The sequence below is a fragment of the Apteryx rowi genome, unplaced genomic scaffold (assembly GCF_003343035.1).
Source record: "Apteryx rowi isolate R43461 unplaced genomic scaffold, aptRow1 scaffold_26, whole genome shotgun sequence".
NCBI lineage: Eukaryota > Metazoa > Chordata > Aves > Apterygiformes > Apterygidae > Apteryx > Apteryx rowi.
This window is the reverse complement of record NW_020448974.1, coordinates 4422538-4442981: the sequence shown is the minus strand read 5'-3', so window position 1 is coordinate 4442981 and position 20444 is coordinate 4422538. Positions and strand designations below refer to the sequence as shown.

Genomic DNA, 20444 nt, shown 5'->3' with positions numbered 1-20444 from the left:
TGCATTTTTATCATAGACATTGGACAATATGAAATATAAGACCTAAAGCAACAAATATATTTCTTGTGATATAATACTCTGTTACAACCATGCTGCTATATTTCTGAATATCCTTTTCTGAAAACCCAAGACATAAAAAAAAAAACCCTTTGGTGTTGTATTCAGTGTATCTAACCTGTGGTTTTGGACATGACTCGTAAAAGTGATGCAAGGATACAGGCAATTCTACAAATCACTGCCTTGTCCAAAAAATTCTTTCTTGGCACGGATTACAAAAACATTGGGTTGACATGTCCAAAGAACTTTTCTTAGTTCTGAACACAAACGCTCTTCTTCTGAAAGCTTGATACTGAAATGAAAAAAATGCTTGTTTTCCTGTGAACATTGAAGTGATGAATAGGTATCATGACTCCCTAAACTGTTGATGTTGAAAACTGGCAAGGATCGGTCTATAGTTGCCCTATTTTTTATACTCTTTCCTTAAACATGTGCGATCAAAGACAGGATTCTGAGTTAGAAATACTYGTGGTCTGACTCAGTATGTTCTGTATGTTCCTTTGGCACTTTTTTAAAAACTTTTTTTTACAACTTTTAACCTTCTGAAAGTGGTGCTCCTACAGGCTTCTGGTATAAGTCGGTGATTGAAAACAATGGTCATACATATAATGGTGAAAATAACCTAAATATTAAGAACATATATAAGAATATATAACACGGATATCAAGAAAATAAACTGTATTTTGTTGCCTTTAAAAAAAAAAAAAGTTGGGGAGAGGAAGGGGAACTTAGGTTGCACAGCAGTCTATTAAAACCACAAAAAAGTCTTTATTCCTCTCGCTTCCTAGGTATCTGGGTAACAAGAGAACTACATAAGACTTAAAATGTGTATTTTATCTGTATTACACAAGTGTTCAGTGTATAATCCTCAGCTGCTCAAGAAACGTAGACAGTACRGTATCAATGAACTCTCTGAAATGAAAAACTAGCTTTTGGAGATTAAAATTTGGTTTGGTCCTAGGTTTTATAAAAGCTGATGATGATTTGTTATTTCCACCAGAACTTTTTAAATATGTGTCGCTGTTTATTTAACATTATTAGTAAACATATCTCATGGCTTAGAAACACAGCAGTAGTACAGAAGTCAGTAGTAAGTACATTGGTAGAAGTTAAATGATGTTGAGTGTTGCTAGCTGTAGTTTTGATGAAGCTGCTTGGTCCTAAGTAAGACTTGGGAATAAAAAAATTAACTATTTCTCTTTTAGATCTAATTATTTCTTGCCCCCCGTCTTTTTTTTTTGGACAGGAAGAATTGTCTGAATCTGTGAATTTACAGAAACAGTTAACGGAGGAGCTACAAACAGTCAAGCAAGTATGTTGGAGTTTCTTAAAAATATATAATTCTGAAGACTTGTGTGTCTCTTTTTTTCTCAGTGTTTTGCGAGGAGTATCTTTTTTCTGCCTCCATATTCATTGATAATTATGGGGAGAAGAAATCAGAGTTGCTCAGGAAATTTAGCCTTCTTCCTTATCTTAAAATAAATTTCCAACTATATTTATGTCCTGCTTCACTTATAGCCTGGATTCAAAACCAGATAACTTACATGTTTCCTGCTCCTCTGCCCAACATTATCCTATCAGCAGGTTTTCTTCTTAATGAGCTGCTTGGCCTTTCTTTTCTCTGCTGCTGCATGCACTCCTTGTACGTTTCTGTTACGGCTATCTGCTCTATCAGATATCATAAGTAAAAATGCAACAGTTTGAAAATATTTCTTTTTTATGTTACATTAAGATTAGGTTTACATTTTTGCTTGTATCTGTGTATTTGTTGAGCATCTTTATTATAACCTTCAGTATAAGAGAACTGCTTAAAAGCTTTCTCCATTAATATTGTCGTATTGTGCTCTGCACACCGTGAGACTGCAGTGCAGTAAACTAGATTGTTTTTTGATTGAAACTTAACTGGAAGGTGCGTTACAAGAGCACATCTCATGCTTGCACCCGCTAGTGGGTGTTCAGTCTATCAGTCTAGACTAGAGCTTGTACAAAGTAAAAACCCCAAACTGCAAATAGTGTGGACATCAGGTCCTCAGCATCAAGCATTTCAGTCTACATATGTGCTCTTATGGGTAAGGCAGACTTAGCCAAAGGCTGTTTAAGGTAAATAGTTTGTTTTCAGTGAAAGCAATACCCATTTTCTACCACATGAGGCCCTYATACTTTTATTTTTCTGTGAAATACTGTCATGTGACTTTGAAGGTCAGCTTTGAACAGAAGAGTATAGACTTTCAGGGGCTAAATATTAAGATTTTCTCAGAACTGTTTTAAGTAATTGGAATTGAAAAGGTTCAAGATAGTGAAATGAAAGGGAAGTAACAAATTATGGGCAGTTTCAGCAATATTTTAATTTGAGACCTTTTTTAGGAGGTACTAGCAGGCTTATCATAGAAATTCTAATTCTGTTTATACTTTGTATATTGTCAGGTATTTTATATACTTTTCTATAGCTCAGAACAAAAGTTCACACCTTCATTTTGATTGACACTGAGATTCATAGTGATACAAAGTGTTTTAAAAATAAAAATAAAAAGCAGATACTTGCATTACAAGTTGACCAGTGTCAGGCATACACAATAGACTCATGTTCTGAATTACCATCTGGAGGATCATCTCAAACAAAATTTCTGTATTTAAGCCTTGTGAAAAACTCTGCTCTGTGCTACAGTTCTAAAAAGTCTAGTTGCTAAAAAACTAGTGGCTGTCCCTTTGGGAAATAGTGTTAAAGCATCTCCAAGTCCTGTTGTGCCTTTCTGAGCCTGATRCACTCCAAGGGGTTCAGAGACTTGAAGGAATTTGGACACCTCTGAGGTCTGTATTGTGGCAGCCTGTCCCACCTGAATGCAGGGCTGCAGCTCTTCCTGAACTGCCAGCAGTATTGCATGTCCTTTGGCCATCATCCCACCCTCAGGAGGCATCTCAGTATATTGGAGCTTGGAGAAGTATTTTGTGGAGAAAGCCTTGTATTTGCCTTGAGCGATGTTGGCAAACAAGGGGTTCCTGAGCAACTTGAAATAGAGGTTTAATAACACCCCTTTGTGCCGCTCTGGCTCTCTTACGTGGCCCACAGTGGCTGTTGTGCAGCTACAGGTGTTATTTCTGATCACTTGTTTCATATACGAGCTTATCTCCAGGGTCTTTGCAGGAATTGCATTAGTTTGTACCACTGAGGATGTGTTCCAATATTGCACAATATACCAATATCGAAAAATAAGTTTTCCTCTGTGATTCTTTGAAATAGCAATTTCTTGCATATCTTCAAAACAACATTAGAGCTGTAGGTGTATGTCTGTATTTGCAAGCATCCAACCTTTTGGGGAAACAGAAACAAACGTTGCCATTTTCAAGAAAAGTATAATTCTTGCAGTTGGTAGCCAGTTGAGTGCACAAGCTAATAATTCCCTGATCTGCCACTCAAACAATTAGCTTTTTAATTGGGATAAAATTTACTCATCCCAGGGTGGAATTTTTCTTGCCAAGACTTGCTAATGTTACTAGAAACCTGGCCATATACAGGTAAAATTGCTTATATGGTCAAACCCATGCTCATCAGAAGATGATTAAAGGTTAGGAGAATATAAGAAAAAAAAATCAGGAAAATTAGTCTTTTCTAATAAAGTCATAAGGGCCTAAAAGATAAATGAAGGATAGAGTTCCGCATTTGTTTTCTGGAGAAATTTTTTCTTCTCTTTTATAAACAGCAATTGACATACGGTAAATAACTGAGATCTCTCTGATAATAATTGTTTCCGATTCCTGTTTTCATCTGGTCAGAGTTTAAGTTCAGACCTTTCTAGTATCAGAGCAGAGGTTGTTAATGCTCAAATTTAATACAATTATGTGATATTTGCAATTTTTTCCATTGTTGGAAAAAGAAGATAATTTCCTAGTATGCTCTTAGTTCAGGAAGCAAAGAGAGCTTAGTGGCAATCAAGAAGAGAGCAGCTGTAAGTTGGAGAGAATTTCAAGAATGCATAAAATAGTACACTTTACCTGAGGATTTCCTACTTCTCCTGAAATTAGTGAAATGATTTAATGGGAAAATCGTTGAGCCCTGATGACCTGATTGAAAGTAAGCAAATGAACACACTTATGTGCTTAAATCCTTTTGAATTCTGTACAGTTTAAACTTTTTTTATTCATTGCTTTCCTGAAAAAACAAGGCTTAAAGTTTTAGATTATATAGGAATATCTTCTCTGGTCTTCTGTGGTCTGCTAATTGTGAATCACAGGGATTACAGCTTAATTAGGACAGGCATACAAGTATTCTGATTAATGAACRTGTTTTTTCATTACCCATTCATGAAACCTTGCTTGAACGGGTGGCTCACAGGATAAACAGAAATCCTGAGATTAGAAATATTGCTGAATTTGAAGTTATGTGAATATCTTCTAGTATTGGTCTCTGGCAAATGACATATTAACTGATATATTCTTACTCTGAGATTGTGATATAGCACTACCTTATCTTTGGCGTGGCTGAAATCATGTGGAAGCTGAGCTCAGCCTAAAACACAAAGGTGCTTGCTGAGTACTGAGAGCCTTGCCAGCGTTCGGAGTCCGAGAACTGCAGTGCCGTCTTTTATCCTCCCGGACGACTCTGGCAGTGTTCTCTATTGCCTGAAAGGCCYGGGTCTCACCAACCCAAATGCTCTTTTCCTTTTTAAAGCCTTTTTTTGCAGTTATTGTCAGGTGAAGTGCCCCGGCTAAACACAGGACATGGGAAAGGCTATAATGATAGGATACTGTTTGCGACATACCATAGTGCTGGACTCTTATTTCATATGGGTAAGACTTACTATACCRTAACGTGTCTCTGTTTGCTAAGGGAAAAAGAGGTGCTTTGAAGAGTAGGACTTGAATTGCTGCTATTTTGGAAGTGGTGTATAATTTCTCTTACTCTGCCTTGAAAGAAGTGTTGGGTTTATTTTTATTTCATTAGCTTTTGTATTTTAATATGCAATCAAGATACTTGAAGTTTTTTAAAGGATACTTTCAGCATGTGACTTTTKTGAAATTTAATAAATAAACATAATTGAATTGAAACTACACATTTTTTGATAGTTTAAAAAATATCTTTGTCTCACTGTTTGTGATAGCCAGAATATTACTCACATTAATTCAAGTGTCAGGAGGAGGTTTTATTCAGGGGAGAAGAGGAACCTGGCATGCAGCATTTTGAGACTCCTGCACCTTGAAACTGATTCTGTAAGGATTCAGTTTCTCTCCTCCAACCTGCACTTTCTTGTTTGTAGTGGCTTCACACTGGGTTAAGACAAATGGTTCCATCAACCATTAAGATGGGTGAAATTTTAACAGCTGCAGAGTCCATTCCTCCTGTCTCTTTTGTCATACAAGCGATTGAATGGGCCAAGAGAACGTGTCGCTGAAGCGTGCTGTAATCCATCTATTCTGCACGGCTGGGGGCCCCTAAACCGCCGAAGTTAGAGAACCCRCTAAGCTACTGCACTGCACGCTTTTGTAACTGTACAACTGGGAAACCCGATGGTATCATTTCCCTTCGTGCCTCYGGAGCAAACAGCTCTGGCTTGTCAGAGAATTTTGTTAATTTAATCCTAGTGTGGATAATTGTTACATTGTAATATAGGAATCCATTGTTTGTTAATTGTTCCTTTAGGTCTTTTGCTGTTGAAATCTGGTCTTACTTAGTCTGCTATTACAGAGAAATTAATATTCAACAATTGGTTTCTCAAAACACAATGGACAAGTAAAGGCAGTTCTGGATTATAAGAGATTAAACCTTTATCTTGAGGAGGTTTTATTTCAAAATGAAAACTTTTTTCATTACAGCATTTTTTCCCCGTGACTTGTCTGATGTCAGTTTATTTAAATAATTCCTGTGTGCACATTTTTAAGGTGCTACACCTTAGTCAAGGCCTCTGTGTTCATTTATAAYGGTAAAACTTAGAGCATCTTTTCACTGATGAAATTAGACGCTTGTCTCCAAGAGTCTTTTTGCCACCTCCAGGCTGTTGCTGAAGGATACCTTCACTGCTAAAGACTACCAGATCATCCTGTATATTGACGGGGGCCCCCCTACTCTTGCTGATGAGTCACATTGTTTCCCACAGTGGCAAGAAAATGCCCTTTGCAGAGGCAGTAGATTTGATCTATACGCATGTCTTATGTTCACCGCTTCCTAGAAGCCTCTGTGCTCTCCGAGTTGTTTCTAGGAAAAAGGCCTGCTGTGAGCAGCTTGCGGGGGGGTGGGTTGTGCTGGGAGTCCTCCCCGGCCACAGGCAGTCTTTAGTGAGTGCTTTCAGTAATGGTCCCCTGCATCTGCTTTTAGTGCTGTGCAAGCAGACAACTCTAAAAGCAGCTAGCTGAAAAACAGAAAGAGACACAGAGCAACAAGCTTTTAAATAGGCTCCCTTTCCAGGTGGAGATAATAGTAAGTCACGTAGAAAGGCACATCTAATGCTTTGTTCTTAAARAACAAACAAACAAAAAAAACCCTTTGTTATCGTTATACTTGCTGTCAAATTAAAGGTTGTTTAAAGTGTACCTTTTATCACCTGTGTTCCGATGATGGAAAGCTCTAAACTATATAAAATTAATGTCATCTGTATTCACTAATGAAGTTGCTGTTTGCTACATACGTGATTACTTTTTTTTTAATGTCTTATTTTCTGAGAGACCAGAATGTCCCTGGCAATCATCCGAACTGGTATCATATTGCAAAGCCATTGTAATTATGAGGAAGATGATGTCCTATGTATGTCATTCAGATTAGTTTACTTACAGCCCAAAACATATATTCTGTATTAAGACTAAAAGTTTACAGGTTAAAGGTCATCTGAAACTGAGATTGGTAAAAACAGTGAGCATTTTACAAGAAAAACATTGTGACATGTTATAAGAAAACCTGACTGAAGAATATTAAAGATTGCAAAGAGCAAATGATTTTGAGTTAGGAAATAACAGAATTAAATCTGTCTTTATAAGCTTAATTTGACCAGTCTACACACATATATTATGACATTTGTTAAGTATTATATGTCAGTTTTTCCACAAAAAGTGTGAGATTCAATCATTCTTTGATTTTCAGGAACAGTGGTTTCAATGCCTGTTTCTGGAAGGTTGTTTCCTAGTTATAGATTCTCAGTGCCTGTTTCTGTTCTGCCCCTGCCTGTTTCCCATCTAGTCCCATTCCCAACCAAGATGCAGTTGTAATAATAGGATGYAATAGGTAAACCAGGAATAGGATATTCACCTAAGTATCCTTGACTGAGGAATTTATACAAAGAATTTTTAGTTCTGTGAATTTCTATATTTAAAGATTATAATTTTAATGGTGCATTTGTATTAAATTATTTTTTCCAAGATTAATAAAAAGATAAGGGGAAAAATGGTTTAGTGCTTCTGGTGCCAGTGAGCCTGAGAGCATGGTGTATGTCTACATATGTCTATTTTTTACTTTCTTTTTTTTTTATGGGGACAGAGTTTTGGATGTAGATACCTTTGAGATGAAATAATTAAAAAGTTGTGGCAGAAAAAGCTGTATATTTTTCTTCCTGAAGAAGCAAGTGCTTTCTGATAAAAACTTAAGAAGGAAAGCAAAAATTCTGTGTTCTAACTGAATTTGGATACTGTGACATATGTCAGTTCATTGTGTTAAATTTAATTAAGCATTAAGGCTCATAGGAGTTTATTGATTGTGTACATTGAGAAAGACATGCATAAGGACCTCTATTTCTACACAGTGTACTGCAGAAACCCTTAACAACTGCAGATAGTCATCTCTTGAGGATATTTGTTAATTGGGTGTCCAGGAGTTAGTTGAACTAGCTACCTCCAGAATGTATGTGCGTGTCTTCCTTTTTACTCTGATTTTCTGTATGAGGAGCATCATTCATTTCAAATCACTCCCTTCTGCTATCAAAGAAGGATTAAGACTTTATGGATTGTTGTGATCTGTAGTAAAAATACTCGATTGCTTTTATGGTGAGTGTAAGGTACCATTTGTAAGTTAGGGAGCAATCCTGCAAATGATTGCTATTGTGCATTGATTTTTACAACAGTTCTTTGCAGCCAGGAAATGAAAGATCAGAGTTTTAGTTAGACTTTTCTAAACTTACAAATCAAAGTTAATTTGAATTAATATTCAGTGGTAAAATTAACTGAAAAGTATCCTTCTCTGAATAATATTTTACAGCATTTGGAATTACTTTAGCTGAACTAAAAGTTAATGAAAGTTTTGTTTGAAAATGTACTGCAGTTTCTCCTTTCTAGGTTTTCATACATTATTTATATATTAATTATATAAAACACTTCTGTGATAATGCAGGATAATGATATAAGAGCAGGAACTGGGTAAAAAAAAATCAAAAGCAGCACATATTTTAAGAATAATTTGGACTGAATACCTTCATTAGAAGTCCATCTAAATTATGTGAGAACTCTGAATTGACTGTGAATTAAGGCAATAATAATAATGTATAAAATAATAACATATATCATTAAAGGTACTTTCTTAATACAGAAGTGATGGGACAGATTAACAGCATCAGATACATTTCTATAAAAACTTTCATTCCATTAAATGTACAGTAATCATAGAATTCATAATTTAACTTATTAGGAAAATTGTCTCTATTTGTAAAAACCTGTTCTTTCTTTGCACATAGTAAATTTAAAAATTAAGAATTCAATCATCTAATCATCAATCCTGAAAGGTAGCCTTAATGACAACGGCAATACTTTTGAACTAAATCAGTACTTTTTTTTTTTTTTTAATTCTGCTGTTAGCAGGAGTTGCAACTTTTCAATTAAGTTCTATAATTTATAGGAAGCCAAGGCAGCTGTAGAAGAGACAAGAGCCTTGCGAAGTAGAATTCATCTTGCAGAAGCTGCGCAACGGCAGGCTCGTGGAATGGAGATGGACTATGAAGAAGTAATTCGCCTATTAGAAGCTGAAATTGTAGAGCTGAAGGCTCAGCTCACTGATAATTCTGGCCAAAATAAAGTAAGCAAAGCAGTCGCCTGTCGTAGTTACCATGGTTCCCTTGCTGTTGTCATGTATCTTGTTTTCATTTTCTTTTCATCTGCTTTTCTAAAGTAGGTCACTGTTTGTCTTGTATTATTCAATAACTGGAATGATGCGTAGTGAAGGGGGTAATGCGAAGCGTACGAGCCTTTCTTTATCCAGATATCTTTAAGATGAAAAAATAGAAGCCAGATGCATATGTGTGTCTTAGGTCATTATGACACATCTCAAGTGTGTTCCTCACATGGAACACTTTATGGACTGCAGATATCTCCCCTGTAAAGACTATACATATACGTGTGGGTTTTGTACGTATGTAAAAATGGCCTCAATATTTTTATTTTTCTGTTAGAAAATAATAATAAGCCCAATACTGTTTTGAATAAATTCAGACTTAATCAACACAGTCTTTTAAATGCTACTAACAGTAGTTTGCTAGAGACACTTCTTATCTTTTTTTATTGAGCCTCTTATTATAAAACCACTTTATTATTCTCAGCCACTTAAAAACATGCTGGGGGATGAACGTTTGGGTCAATTTTTAATTTTTGTCCATGATTGGGGATCCATTTTCTACACACAATTTGAACAAGTGGAAACAGGTTGGCATTTGTATGTGCATTTACCTTGTTTTCTTATGAAAAATGGATGTGCATATAAATTAATACTAAGGGAAACTTACTGAATTGTTGATCTTTTCATCATGAAAATTAATTCAATATTGAAATGTAAAACTAGTATAGAAGCTTTGTGGTGTACAATCTTGCAAAGAAGCAACATAACAAGTACATTGTAACTCTTGGAGGAATTCCTCTCACCTAACTGTAGGCATGTAGGATGCATATATTTTCAGATAGTCATCTAGATTTCCCTTTTAGTCAATGGAGAAAACAGTCATTTTTGTGATAAATTCMTCAGTAGATGTCTGTTTTCTGTTGGGTCTCCCTTATTTGTAGATAAAGTAGATGAGATGAATCACACCCTAGAAGTTGTTCTTCCTCACCATTTATTATAAAGGGAATCTAAACACTTTCAGATGCAGCTGTCTACATCTGCCTTTGGGTGAGATGTCCCCATCTTTTATGTCATGTATTTCTGAAGCTCTGTTTGCTTTCTGGGGTTTGAATAAGTACCAAAATCTGAGAAGTTTTGAGCATGGGGGTGCTTTCTTAAGGATTCGTTTCTGAGGTTTGAATTCTTGAAATTCTCAAAAATMTGAGTGGGGACTTGATCCTCTCCCTTTCTTATTCAAAAGAAGGAGAATCAAGAAGCTGTAACAGTGCAGAGCTGGTATAAAATCCTATTTTTATTTAGTACAGTTCTTCCCCCCTCTAATATAAAAGAGCAAGGTACCTCTGCTGGCTTAGTAGCTCCTTCTCCAAGAGTTGACAGTGAGATTATCAAAAAAGATGTAATCGGTGTACTTTCTGACATTCAGAATGATGGTGATTCTGCTGCTTTGTATATTGTACATAAACAAATGAGTGTATTTACTTCCTTCAAGTAAAGATAAAAGCAGTAATATGTGATGTTAATTTTTTTAATATGAGTTTTATGGTAGACGTTGCTTAGATGGTGGGCTTTAAGAGAAGATTTAAATGTAAATTTTATTTTTAATGATAGTGGTGTTTTCTTAATTTTTTAGCATATTTTGGTCTCAGTCGTTTGTTTCTGGACATGTTCATTTAGCTAAATGGCCTGCTGAACATGTGAAGACCTTCMTCATGGTCCTGACACTGGAACAGTACCAGGGACACAAGCTGAAGCCTTGAGCCTCCAGGACTTGAGCTAATGAGTCAGACTGTAGCGGGGGCTCATGTTTGCTGTAGCTGAAGCACAGAAAGGATGCATAACACTGATCAATAGGTTATACAAGTGCATGTAGAGAAATCCTAGGGGGTGATTTTCTCCAAGGTATGCCATAATTACTCGATTGRGCAGAGGATGTACAGATTCAGTTTAGTGGACTGAGTTTGTTAGCTCTCTGGTCACTTATGCCACCCTGCCAACAGGTACTGCCAGTGTCCGGTTTGATCCCTTCAGTTCAAACTATCTTAAGTTTCAGCTCTATTAATGTAATTAGCTTCYGATTTCAGTTTACTGTAATACCAAAAGCTGGAGACTATAGTAGTTTAGGAGCTGATTTTCTAGCAGATCAGGCATGTCTGCCTCGGGAACAGCTATGTTTTTCGGGGGGGGGGGGGTTCTTTTTCTTTTTCTTTTTTTTAATGTGTTAAACATTTCAGACATCCGTTCACACACACCTTGTATCTATGCAAGCCCTAAAAGAAAATGATTAAAATGAAAGTCTTAAAATTGTGTGGATCAAATATCTTTCCCAGGATAACATCCAAGATTTGAGAAAGAGAGTTACAGTGCTTGACTGCCAACTGCGGAAATCGGAATCAGCTAGGAAGACCTTTGAGGTGGCTACTGGAAAATTGCTACAATTTGTAGAGGTAACTTCCCCTATCATGTCTAGAGGCATTTTATTTGGAAAAGTTGCATATTGATATTTTTGAGGATTAAACATAGTAAATTGACCACAAACTACTTTGTGGAAACCATTTCACAACTTAAAACAACTTGCTAGAAATTAAAGTAGTGTTGTAGGGCAGGTCCCTGTAGGAATTTATTTAATCTTTGTATTTTGCTATATGCAAAATGAACAAATGAAACTGGTCAGAAAATTTTAAACTATATCAATTTCTATGAAATTCCCCAGAGGAAAAAGGCAGGAAAAAAAATAACATCTGAAAATATTTTGAAGAGTTATAAAACAAAAAAAAGTGCAATTCTGATATTTACTTCATTTTAAAGAGTTACAATTTTTTTTTCTTTTTTATTTATATATTGAAATTAACATACAGAATCATAGAATAGTTAAGGTTGGAAGGGAACTCTTGCGATCATCTAGTTCAACCCCCTCCCCCCTCCCCCCCCACCCAAAGCAGGGTCAACTAGAACAGCTTGCTCAGGACCTTGTCCAGCTGAGTTGTGACYATCTCCAAGGATGGAGACTCCACAACTTCTCTGGGCAATCTGTTCAAGTGTATACTACCACTTAATGCATCTTATCACAATATAATGTGAAAAGATATTTGGAATAATCTATTTTATTCATTACTTTTAATATTATGGATAATTACTTAATGTGTCTGTAATATTTCYTTTTCTAGATGAAAGTGGTTTTGTTGAAATGGAACAGTTTGACAAGTTCAAGATATGTCAGGTTTTGACTAGATTCACTGCCAAGAATTTGCGCATTAATAACTCCAATCATAGGCTTTTTCTGGAAATACTGATTAAATTAATATTTGCAAAAATGAGAGGCAGCAATTATTTTGAAAAAGGCTAATAGCCCAGACAGTAACTTTATAAATGTTTACCAACCTGCATCATTCTGTAAGTTCTGATAATAGTTCTTGTAGCAGAACTCATAGTTGAGAAGCGGGAAGATGGAGGGAATGGAGTGACAAGGGTCTGTGAAGTCAACAGGAAAACTGGTTGCTCGAATCATTATTCACCTTTGCCTGAGTATGGAGATGGTATCAATCTTGCATTTTTATGATGACAGAATATTGTCAGGATAGACATAATAACAATAAAAACAGTAATTTAGACTCCATTGTAGGAACAGGAGGTTATTGATGGCACAATGAATGGAAAATGCTTTTACACATCTGGCTGGGAGAAACTAGACATTTTTTAAATACACATCATTCCCCCCCCCCCCAAATTAGAACATTGATTTATAAAGTGTTAACTTCTTGACTGTGACCAACAGGTTGTGCATGAAATRCTCTCAGGTAACTCTACATCCTCGACAGTTTTAAGGTAAGCAAATCTTAACTGTGTTGTAGTGAAATGACAGTTATTAATATTAAAACCTTTACTACAGTTTTAGAAGTTTCCAAAAATCATCTTGTAACTATTTTTCCTGTAGCTTTTTGCCATGTGTTTCTGAGTGTCACTTCTACTGGAGGGGAAAAAAAAAGCACATTAAGTTTTTAGGGTACAGCTTCATTAAACACCTGAGAGTTACATTAAAACAGTTAGTAATTGCATAGCTATGGCCATCTCCATGTTTCCATCAATGAATGATGCTGTGCTAAGGCATAGTTAAAATTGCAAGGAACCTTATAATGGTTTGAAATTTGTTCTTATCTCTTGCAAGAAGTTTGGAGATTTGCCCAAGAGATTTTACATCATCATTAATCTGATAACAGATAAATAAATAGATACATATTTCTATGTATCTATGTAAGTTTTATTACTTTTCTTTTTAAAAAAGGTACTTAGGATTATTCAACAAGATTTAGARCAGCCTTTGACCCTTTAAAATATCAACATAATTGCACCTGTATATCTCAGATAGTGTATCGTTAATACCTATGTAACAGTAAAGTTGTTTTGGTCTCTGTGCTGCCATGTTTTTCAGTAAAGCTCTCAAGGAAATCAAGTCTATTTGAGTGAAGCTAGTGGGAACTTCATTTCAATAAAATCTGCAGGATCAACTATTATACTGTAGCTATCGCTCTGTTCTCGCATGCTAATCCTAATCAATTAAATGCAGTTCCCATTGGCACTGCATGAGAGCAATGTTAAATGTTTTATGAAGTTGATAGTCTTCTCTTAGTAAATGATTGAAGTGTAAAACACAAAGCCAAGGTCAGAAACTGACTCCCTAACAGACTAGAAGATAAAAATTGGTTCCCTAAATCAATGTCCCTTCTTAAATGCTAATATCAAAATTACTTTTAAGCAAGTTACTTACCTGACACCCAAGGAGTTTTTGACACTAGATTTTGAGGCATGAGTTGTGTTATTTTATTTGAACTTTCTTCATAGATTTATTACACAGACAGAATTGCCTCTAACACAAACTCCTCAATTTGGTAGTAAAAGTCTTTTTTTGTTGATAGAATGAGACCAAAACCAATCTAGAAACACAGGTTTGCTATATTAAAAGTAACATTTTCTTTTGTCATCTTACAAATCAACATTCATTATTTTTTTTGTTCTTCAGTGACAGAAGAACAACGTTGTCTACTAAAGCACTTCTTGCACGATTGGGAAGGATTGGACCTACTGTCACAACAGCTCTTGCAGCGGAAGCCAAAGACCTTGCCAAATCTGTCCGTGCCATTTTGGAAGTAGATTGTGAGTATATGTGTGTGTATGCGCACACATAAATACTTCTTTCTTTTGTCAAATGTTGTAGCTTTAGCCTCTTACCTGCTAACTGAGAGCAGAGTGTTTCAGGAGTTACCTTTTTTTCCCAAATGTAGGGAAAGGATCCTGACTGCAGGTTCTGTTTGGATTGGATTAGGACTGCGGTATGGGTTTGGGGTCCAGAGTCTTACAGAATGCTGAAAGATCTATAGAAGCAGGAAAAGGGCTGATGTGGACAGAGGCTATTCCTTTGGTTGTTCTAACCCTAACCCTTACATTAACCCAACCTTAACCCTACCCACAGTCAGAACCTTCTCCTGCAATTGGACTGTTTTCATACAGTAATTTGGCCGCTTTTCTGTTTTGTTCTTCACCTGGTAGAAGTTCTTCGCTCTATTGGGTTTTTTTTCATTTCATTCAGAGATCACAGAGCTGCCTTAATTCTGGATGCTTAAGATTCAATCAATCAATACTTCCTAAAATTGATGTAGAATGTAACATGAGGAAAAACTAATATCTACCTAGAGTTAGAGGTGTTTTTCCTTCTTAATGTACTTGATATTTTAAGGGCATTTTCTCCTTAATTTTAAGCAGATATGCCAGGATAGTTTATTGCATGCATATTACCAATGTGACTTGGGGATAATAATAATGACCTCATTTAAGTAAACTGGATATGTTTGCTAATTCATTGAAGGTCATGTAATAAATCGTAGTGAGACCTTCACAGAAAATACATAGTATAAACAAAACAAAAAAGTAAACAAAATGAAATTTAGTCTCTGTAAGAGACAATGTTTTGAATTAAAATGAAGTCACAGAATTATTTGGGATCATAAATACTCTTCTAGGAAAAAGTATTGCGTAATTCCTTATGTTATTTTTAATAGCATGTATGTTGTTTTGTTACTTTTCAGTTTAAAGTTTCATCTGTTTATATTTATCCAAAGAARAAAAAGATTTTTTTCTTCTTTTTATTAGCTTTTTATAAGAATACTGTGGTTTACTAAATCAAGAAAATATGTATTTTGAGGTTTAAACTAGGAGTAGGTAGACATTTCTGAAAGAGCAAATAATTCAGAGCTATACAATCCATTACATCCTCTTCTAGAAAGTTTGACTGGGCAAGTGATAAGTGCTATACAAACTTAAATTATTCACCTATAAAAGAGTGCAGCAAAGCCAATGGATGGTAATACGAGACTTCAGTGTTTTGCTGCCACACAGCCGATCATTTAGTGATATTTCAGTGGATCCAATTTTTCTGTTTACTCTTGTTCTTCTGTTTCTGTTGTCGTTTGCACAGTCTCTCTACTTTCAGGTTCATCAACAGGTATTCATCTAACAAACATATTGTAAAAGGAAGAAATGAAAGTGTAATGTTGAAAAGCTACTTAAGTTCTGCTCAATAGCATCCATCACTCTTCCAGAAACATATACCAGGGACTTTCTCAATTTAAGATCACCTTGCTCTAAATATTGGAGGAAAAAGTCAGAAGTACGCATCACATGGGATTCTAGAGCCTTGGGTTTCCTTACTCAAAAGACATCATCTGAAACTCATTGAAATCAGTGGGAATATTTCCATTGACCTTGGTGGGCTTTGAACRAAAGCCATGTGATGAATTCAGTCCRAGATGACAGGCTTTCAGAATATAAGCTTCAAAATGCAGTGTCTTAAACCACACCTCTATTTCCAGAGGGATATAGATCCCTCTTCCAAGCTGCAAAAGATGCATCAGAATGAGAAGGTTTCTCTGAATCTTTAAAAATCTGAGCATTATTGTTAAAGAGGAGTTTTTAAATCAGGAAATGTCTTTAAGGAAACAAATCCTCCACAGCTTAAATCTGGCATCAATTCAGCAGCAGAGAAGTTTTTTTGTTGTTGTTTTTGTTTTGTTTGTTTTTTTAATGGTTGTGAACTGGTAGACTAAATCATTCATAGCACCAGAAGACGGTGAAGGTTGAAGACATGAGCGTACACAGAATACAGTATCTTAATGAAGATTTTATTGCTGTAGGGAGTGAATGGAACCTGCAGTTTCTTTTGGAGATCCATGTATTTCCTCAGTTAGGTCATTAACAGAAATCTGTGCCCAGTGGTGAAAGTTGTTTGTTCATGAGCAGTTACAGTAATAAACTACATGCAGTTGGAAATCTCAGAAACAACTGTGGCTTATTATAGAGTTCCTACTTCAGATCACTGAAATGGCTGTGTATTTTGATCATGTTTACCTACAGTTGAGAGGACAAGTCAGTTCCAATCCAGTTTAGGTGGATTCATTTGCAAAAGTAAAATGCAAATGRCCCAACCCATTACAGAAATTTTTGGAGAGTCAGAGAATTATGGTGGCAATGATCATTGTATCAAAGGTTTCTATATTCTTTACTCATTGTTTGGGAATTAATTTAGATGAGGACTGAATAAATATATTTGCTGAGGAAGCTTTTCAAGATGTGAAAAATATCTTACTGGACATTATTTATGCRTCATTTGTTTATTATATCAAACACTGTATGGAGGAGAAAAAGTAAGAAGATAAAAAGTTGTGCAGAAGTGTCCAGAAAATCAGAATTAGAGTGACTAGAGGAGATGAACAGAATAGCTGTGGCCAGGAGAGGGGGGATTGGTTTTCCACCAGTGATGATGAAAGTGTTCTGTCACATTAAGTTGTTTCTATCACGCTATCCAGGAAATCATGYGAGAAATACTTTTTAGTCCTAAATGCAATTGAAGTCTAACATGTGATTGTGTCAAATGTAATAGATAGAGTTCAAGTTCAAAAGCTCTAGAGCCATAGCATAGACCCATTTTATGAACCTGAGAGTTTAAAAATAGCTCTGCAGAGAAGGATTTAAAGATTGAATGTCATCGTTCTGGGTTCATTCTGATTTGGAGAGTATTACAGATAGACTTGGGCTCTGACGAGCTTTTGTATGAGATTAAAGCTTTAAAGCTCTCCAAAAAAAAAAAAAAAAAAGGCAGTTAAGGCAGAGTAACTGTTGAACAGCATTCTGTCTGCAGTGCTCTATGCCAGATTTTCACAAAATGTTTCCCATGTGATCATCTTGCAGATGGGCTGTCCTAAAAAGAGGGCTCTTATGGATATACCAGTTTGTAAATGTCATTTTCAAAGAAAAAAAGTATACCGAATATTACTTTGAAGACTGAAGGTTCTCTTTTTTCCAGAAAGGTGTCTACAACATAGTATTTTTTTAATGATATAATCTTAAAGAATTGGAATGAATATTTTTGAGATTTCTGAATGGATAAAAATATTGATAGACAGCCATAGTGATATATTTTACTTTCTGAATAGATCATCTCTTTCAATATTTACTTCATTTTATGCAAGATTAAGTAAAGGAACCTGCCCTAACCAAAACTATCTTGTATTTTCTCGATTTACTTACCCTAGACTTTGTTTCACATGTGTTGTATAAAGACAAGGCTGTGCAGAGTTGTTCCAAAAGAATACTGATTTTTTTGTTATAGATCATCCTTGACATCCAGGACAGAATGATATATGTATGAATTAGCCACACAAACTGTCCTCTTCCTGCATAATAGCATCACATTTTGCCTGAGGAAAGAGGTTTAAAGTTCAGTATATTCTTCAAAATCTCCAAGCCTAATTTGTGATCATGCTGCAGATCAGTTTTCAGCTTTGTAGGTGACATGACATTAACTATGTGAAATCAGTTTGGCAATTCCTTAAGTAAGGACTCTGTTTAAAAAAAAAAAAAAAAATATTGTACAGGATCCTCAAGATCCAGAAATGCAAGTAAGAAAACAATAAACAGCATAATCAAGATCATCCCTTGAAAGATTCATTCTTCATCTTCTTGAAGACTGTTAGCTATTTTTAAACTAAATCCTGGGAGGCCTTTCTGCTTTGCAGAATACAAGCATCTCCTGAAGATATAAAGAAAAACGAAAAGCAACTTTCATCATACAAACAATAATAATGCCTCAGTGAAGAACTATAGCATTTAAAAGTAGTTGCTGGCTGCACTTAGTAGTCTATATGATGAAAGTCATGCTCCAAAGAGTTGAGAAAGTATTTTCTTCTTTTCTATTACAAAATTAAAAAAACTACTCAGTATTGATAATGTCCAGAATGTGATTAACCCTGGAACATACTTAGTTATTCATGATATAGAGGCAATAGGCATTTTGAAACCTGCACTACCTTAATGGCAGCTTTCAAGGGTTTTTTTGTCTGCTGATTTCTCACTCTGCCTCTACCCAAAATACAATTTCTATCCAAAATACAATCTTGCTCTTGTTGACGTAATTCCAGTCATCAGTATCCCATTAAGTGCTGTAAAGCCCGCTTCTCTGCTCTGCGGGAGCTCAAGAAGTGCATCTTGAAACATTTTCTCCATCATGTTCCTTTAATCTGTTGTCAGGCTGAAAGCTGACACGTGGCCRTCATGCTGAAGTTCCCTGAAATGATCTTGAAATTAACACATCTTTCAAAAATCCTGCTTACTTTAAAAGTGTAACAGTGTTCTTACTGATGTTGATCTTGCTAGTCACCATGTATAAACACATTTAGTTATGAGGATCCTACAGGCAGAAATTTAGCTGCCCAATTTTTGAATTTATTTTCCTATTATCCAGAAAAAGAAGGCAATGGAAATTGTGGGTGCTCAGCACACATTAGTGCCTCATCTCATGATAGTTAAGTTACTCTTGATTTTTGGACCACAGACAAAATCTTGCATTAACAGGAATATGAAAACTATCCATTTCTTCAGTTTCGTTTTTCTTAAGCACATTATGATGAATTGCCAGGGTCATTCTATGTTCAGCAAACTGTTAGCTGTCCCTTCCCGTTCGTTTGACAGTGTGGGTGGAACAACATTATAAGGCAGGCAGTGGCGTGTCTTTTCAAACCATTTTGCTGTTTTGAGGAGAATTAACATTGTTAAAAATTAATATTCCTTTCACTTCTACATTGCACCCTTGGTATGTTTGTTTATTACAACAGAATTAATGCCAGATACGTTATTGCTATTTTGTTATTCCCATTAAAGATATTTGTATAGCAAGGCTGTAATTTTGTGCAGCTCTTTGGCTGTAGTTCATCAGAAGAGCTCTGAAAAAGTTGACATGAAAGCATGGGATGGTTCCCCCCCCTCTGTGGTTTATGTCTGTACGTCAAAATACAGTCATAATTGTAACGTGGGTAGGCACACCTTGGCTAACCTTAGCGTTTTGTTAATTAGGCTAGTGATATTAAAGTTGCAGTCGTAGAGACTGAACATGAAAATACAAGCCCTCCATTCACCCTGAGAATGTCATCTGGTTGCTAGCATTTGCTGAAACTTATGCTGCTGTGTGTTTTTATATTTTAAGTATTAGAAGGAGAAAACTACTTCCTGCAAGATCATCTTTCTGGGGACAATTCTGCATTCTGGAAAGTGTATACCTTTAATGCATTTTCAGCTAATGAACTAGAAATATACCTTTTCTTCCTTAGTGGAAGAACTGCTTGGAGAGGAGCAGCATAATGATAACTAAAGGGAGAATTCTGTGTATTCATTGTTCTGGCAAGGCCATAAATATTTCAGGGGATTGCTGAAATCAGAAATAGAAAAGACATATTAAATTATACAGTGTATTCCCAACCCTGTACAGCTCCCATTTGTAATAGCTTTTGACTAGCAAAAGGAGAAATAAATCTTAAAATGAATGGTGTAAGTTTAAAAGATATAGACGTTATGTTTGATAATGTAAACACTTTCTGACACAATACTTCCATTAGAAAATACTATTTTGGTGAAATTAAAATACTCTATGGAAATGCGTTATTCCCTTAAAACTTTCAACAACAACGACAACAACAACAAGGTGAGTTGTCCCAAAAGAGAATTTATCAACTGTTTTATCCAGTGGAATATTTTACAATTTTACTAGTCCCTGAAGGTTGAAGAGGTTTTTTTTCCCCAGAACAGAAATATTTCATGGGAGGGTAATTTCATTTTTGTAGACAGCAATAATGTTAAAGTATTAAATTAACTTTTCTCTGTTAAGTCCCTGTTAAATCTTTTCTCAGYTGGCAATTCAAAAGAAGAAAAAATCCCAGAATCCTATTGATCATAGGAACCAGGAGCAGCTGTGTCTCATTCAAAACCAGTTTGACATGTGCTCTAGATTGTAGGCCCCTGCTATCAACCAAGCATTGTGAGTGAGTGACAC

General features: G+C 35.6%; 1 protein-coding gene across 1 annotated transcript in view; it reads left to right on the top strand.

Moving 5' to 3' along the window:
* The window catches only part of STXBP4 (syntaxin binding protein 4), a 73790-nt gene that overhangs the window by 22280 nt on the left and 31066 nt on the right, over positions 1-20444 (top strand). Inside the window, exons 16-20 of the mRNA XM_026067556.1 lie at positions 1304-1369; positions 8864-9040; positions 11404-11520; positions 12849-12898; positions 14091-14224. Of these exons, the coding sequence (XP_025923341.1) occupies positions 1304-1369; positions 8864-9040; positions 11404-11520; positions 12849-12898; positions 14091-14224 (544 nt within the window). The remainder of the gene's footprint in view (positions 1-1303; positions 1370-8863; positions 9041-11403; positions 11521-12848; positions 12899-14090; positions 14225-20444) is intronic.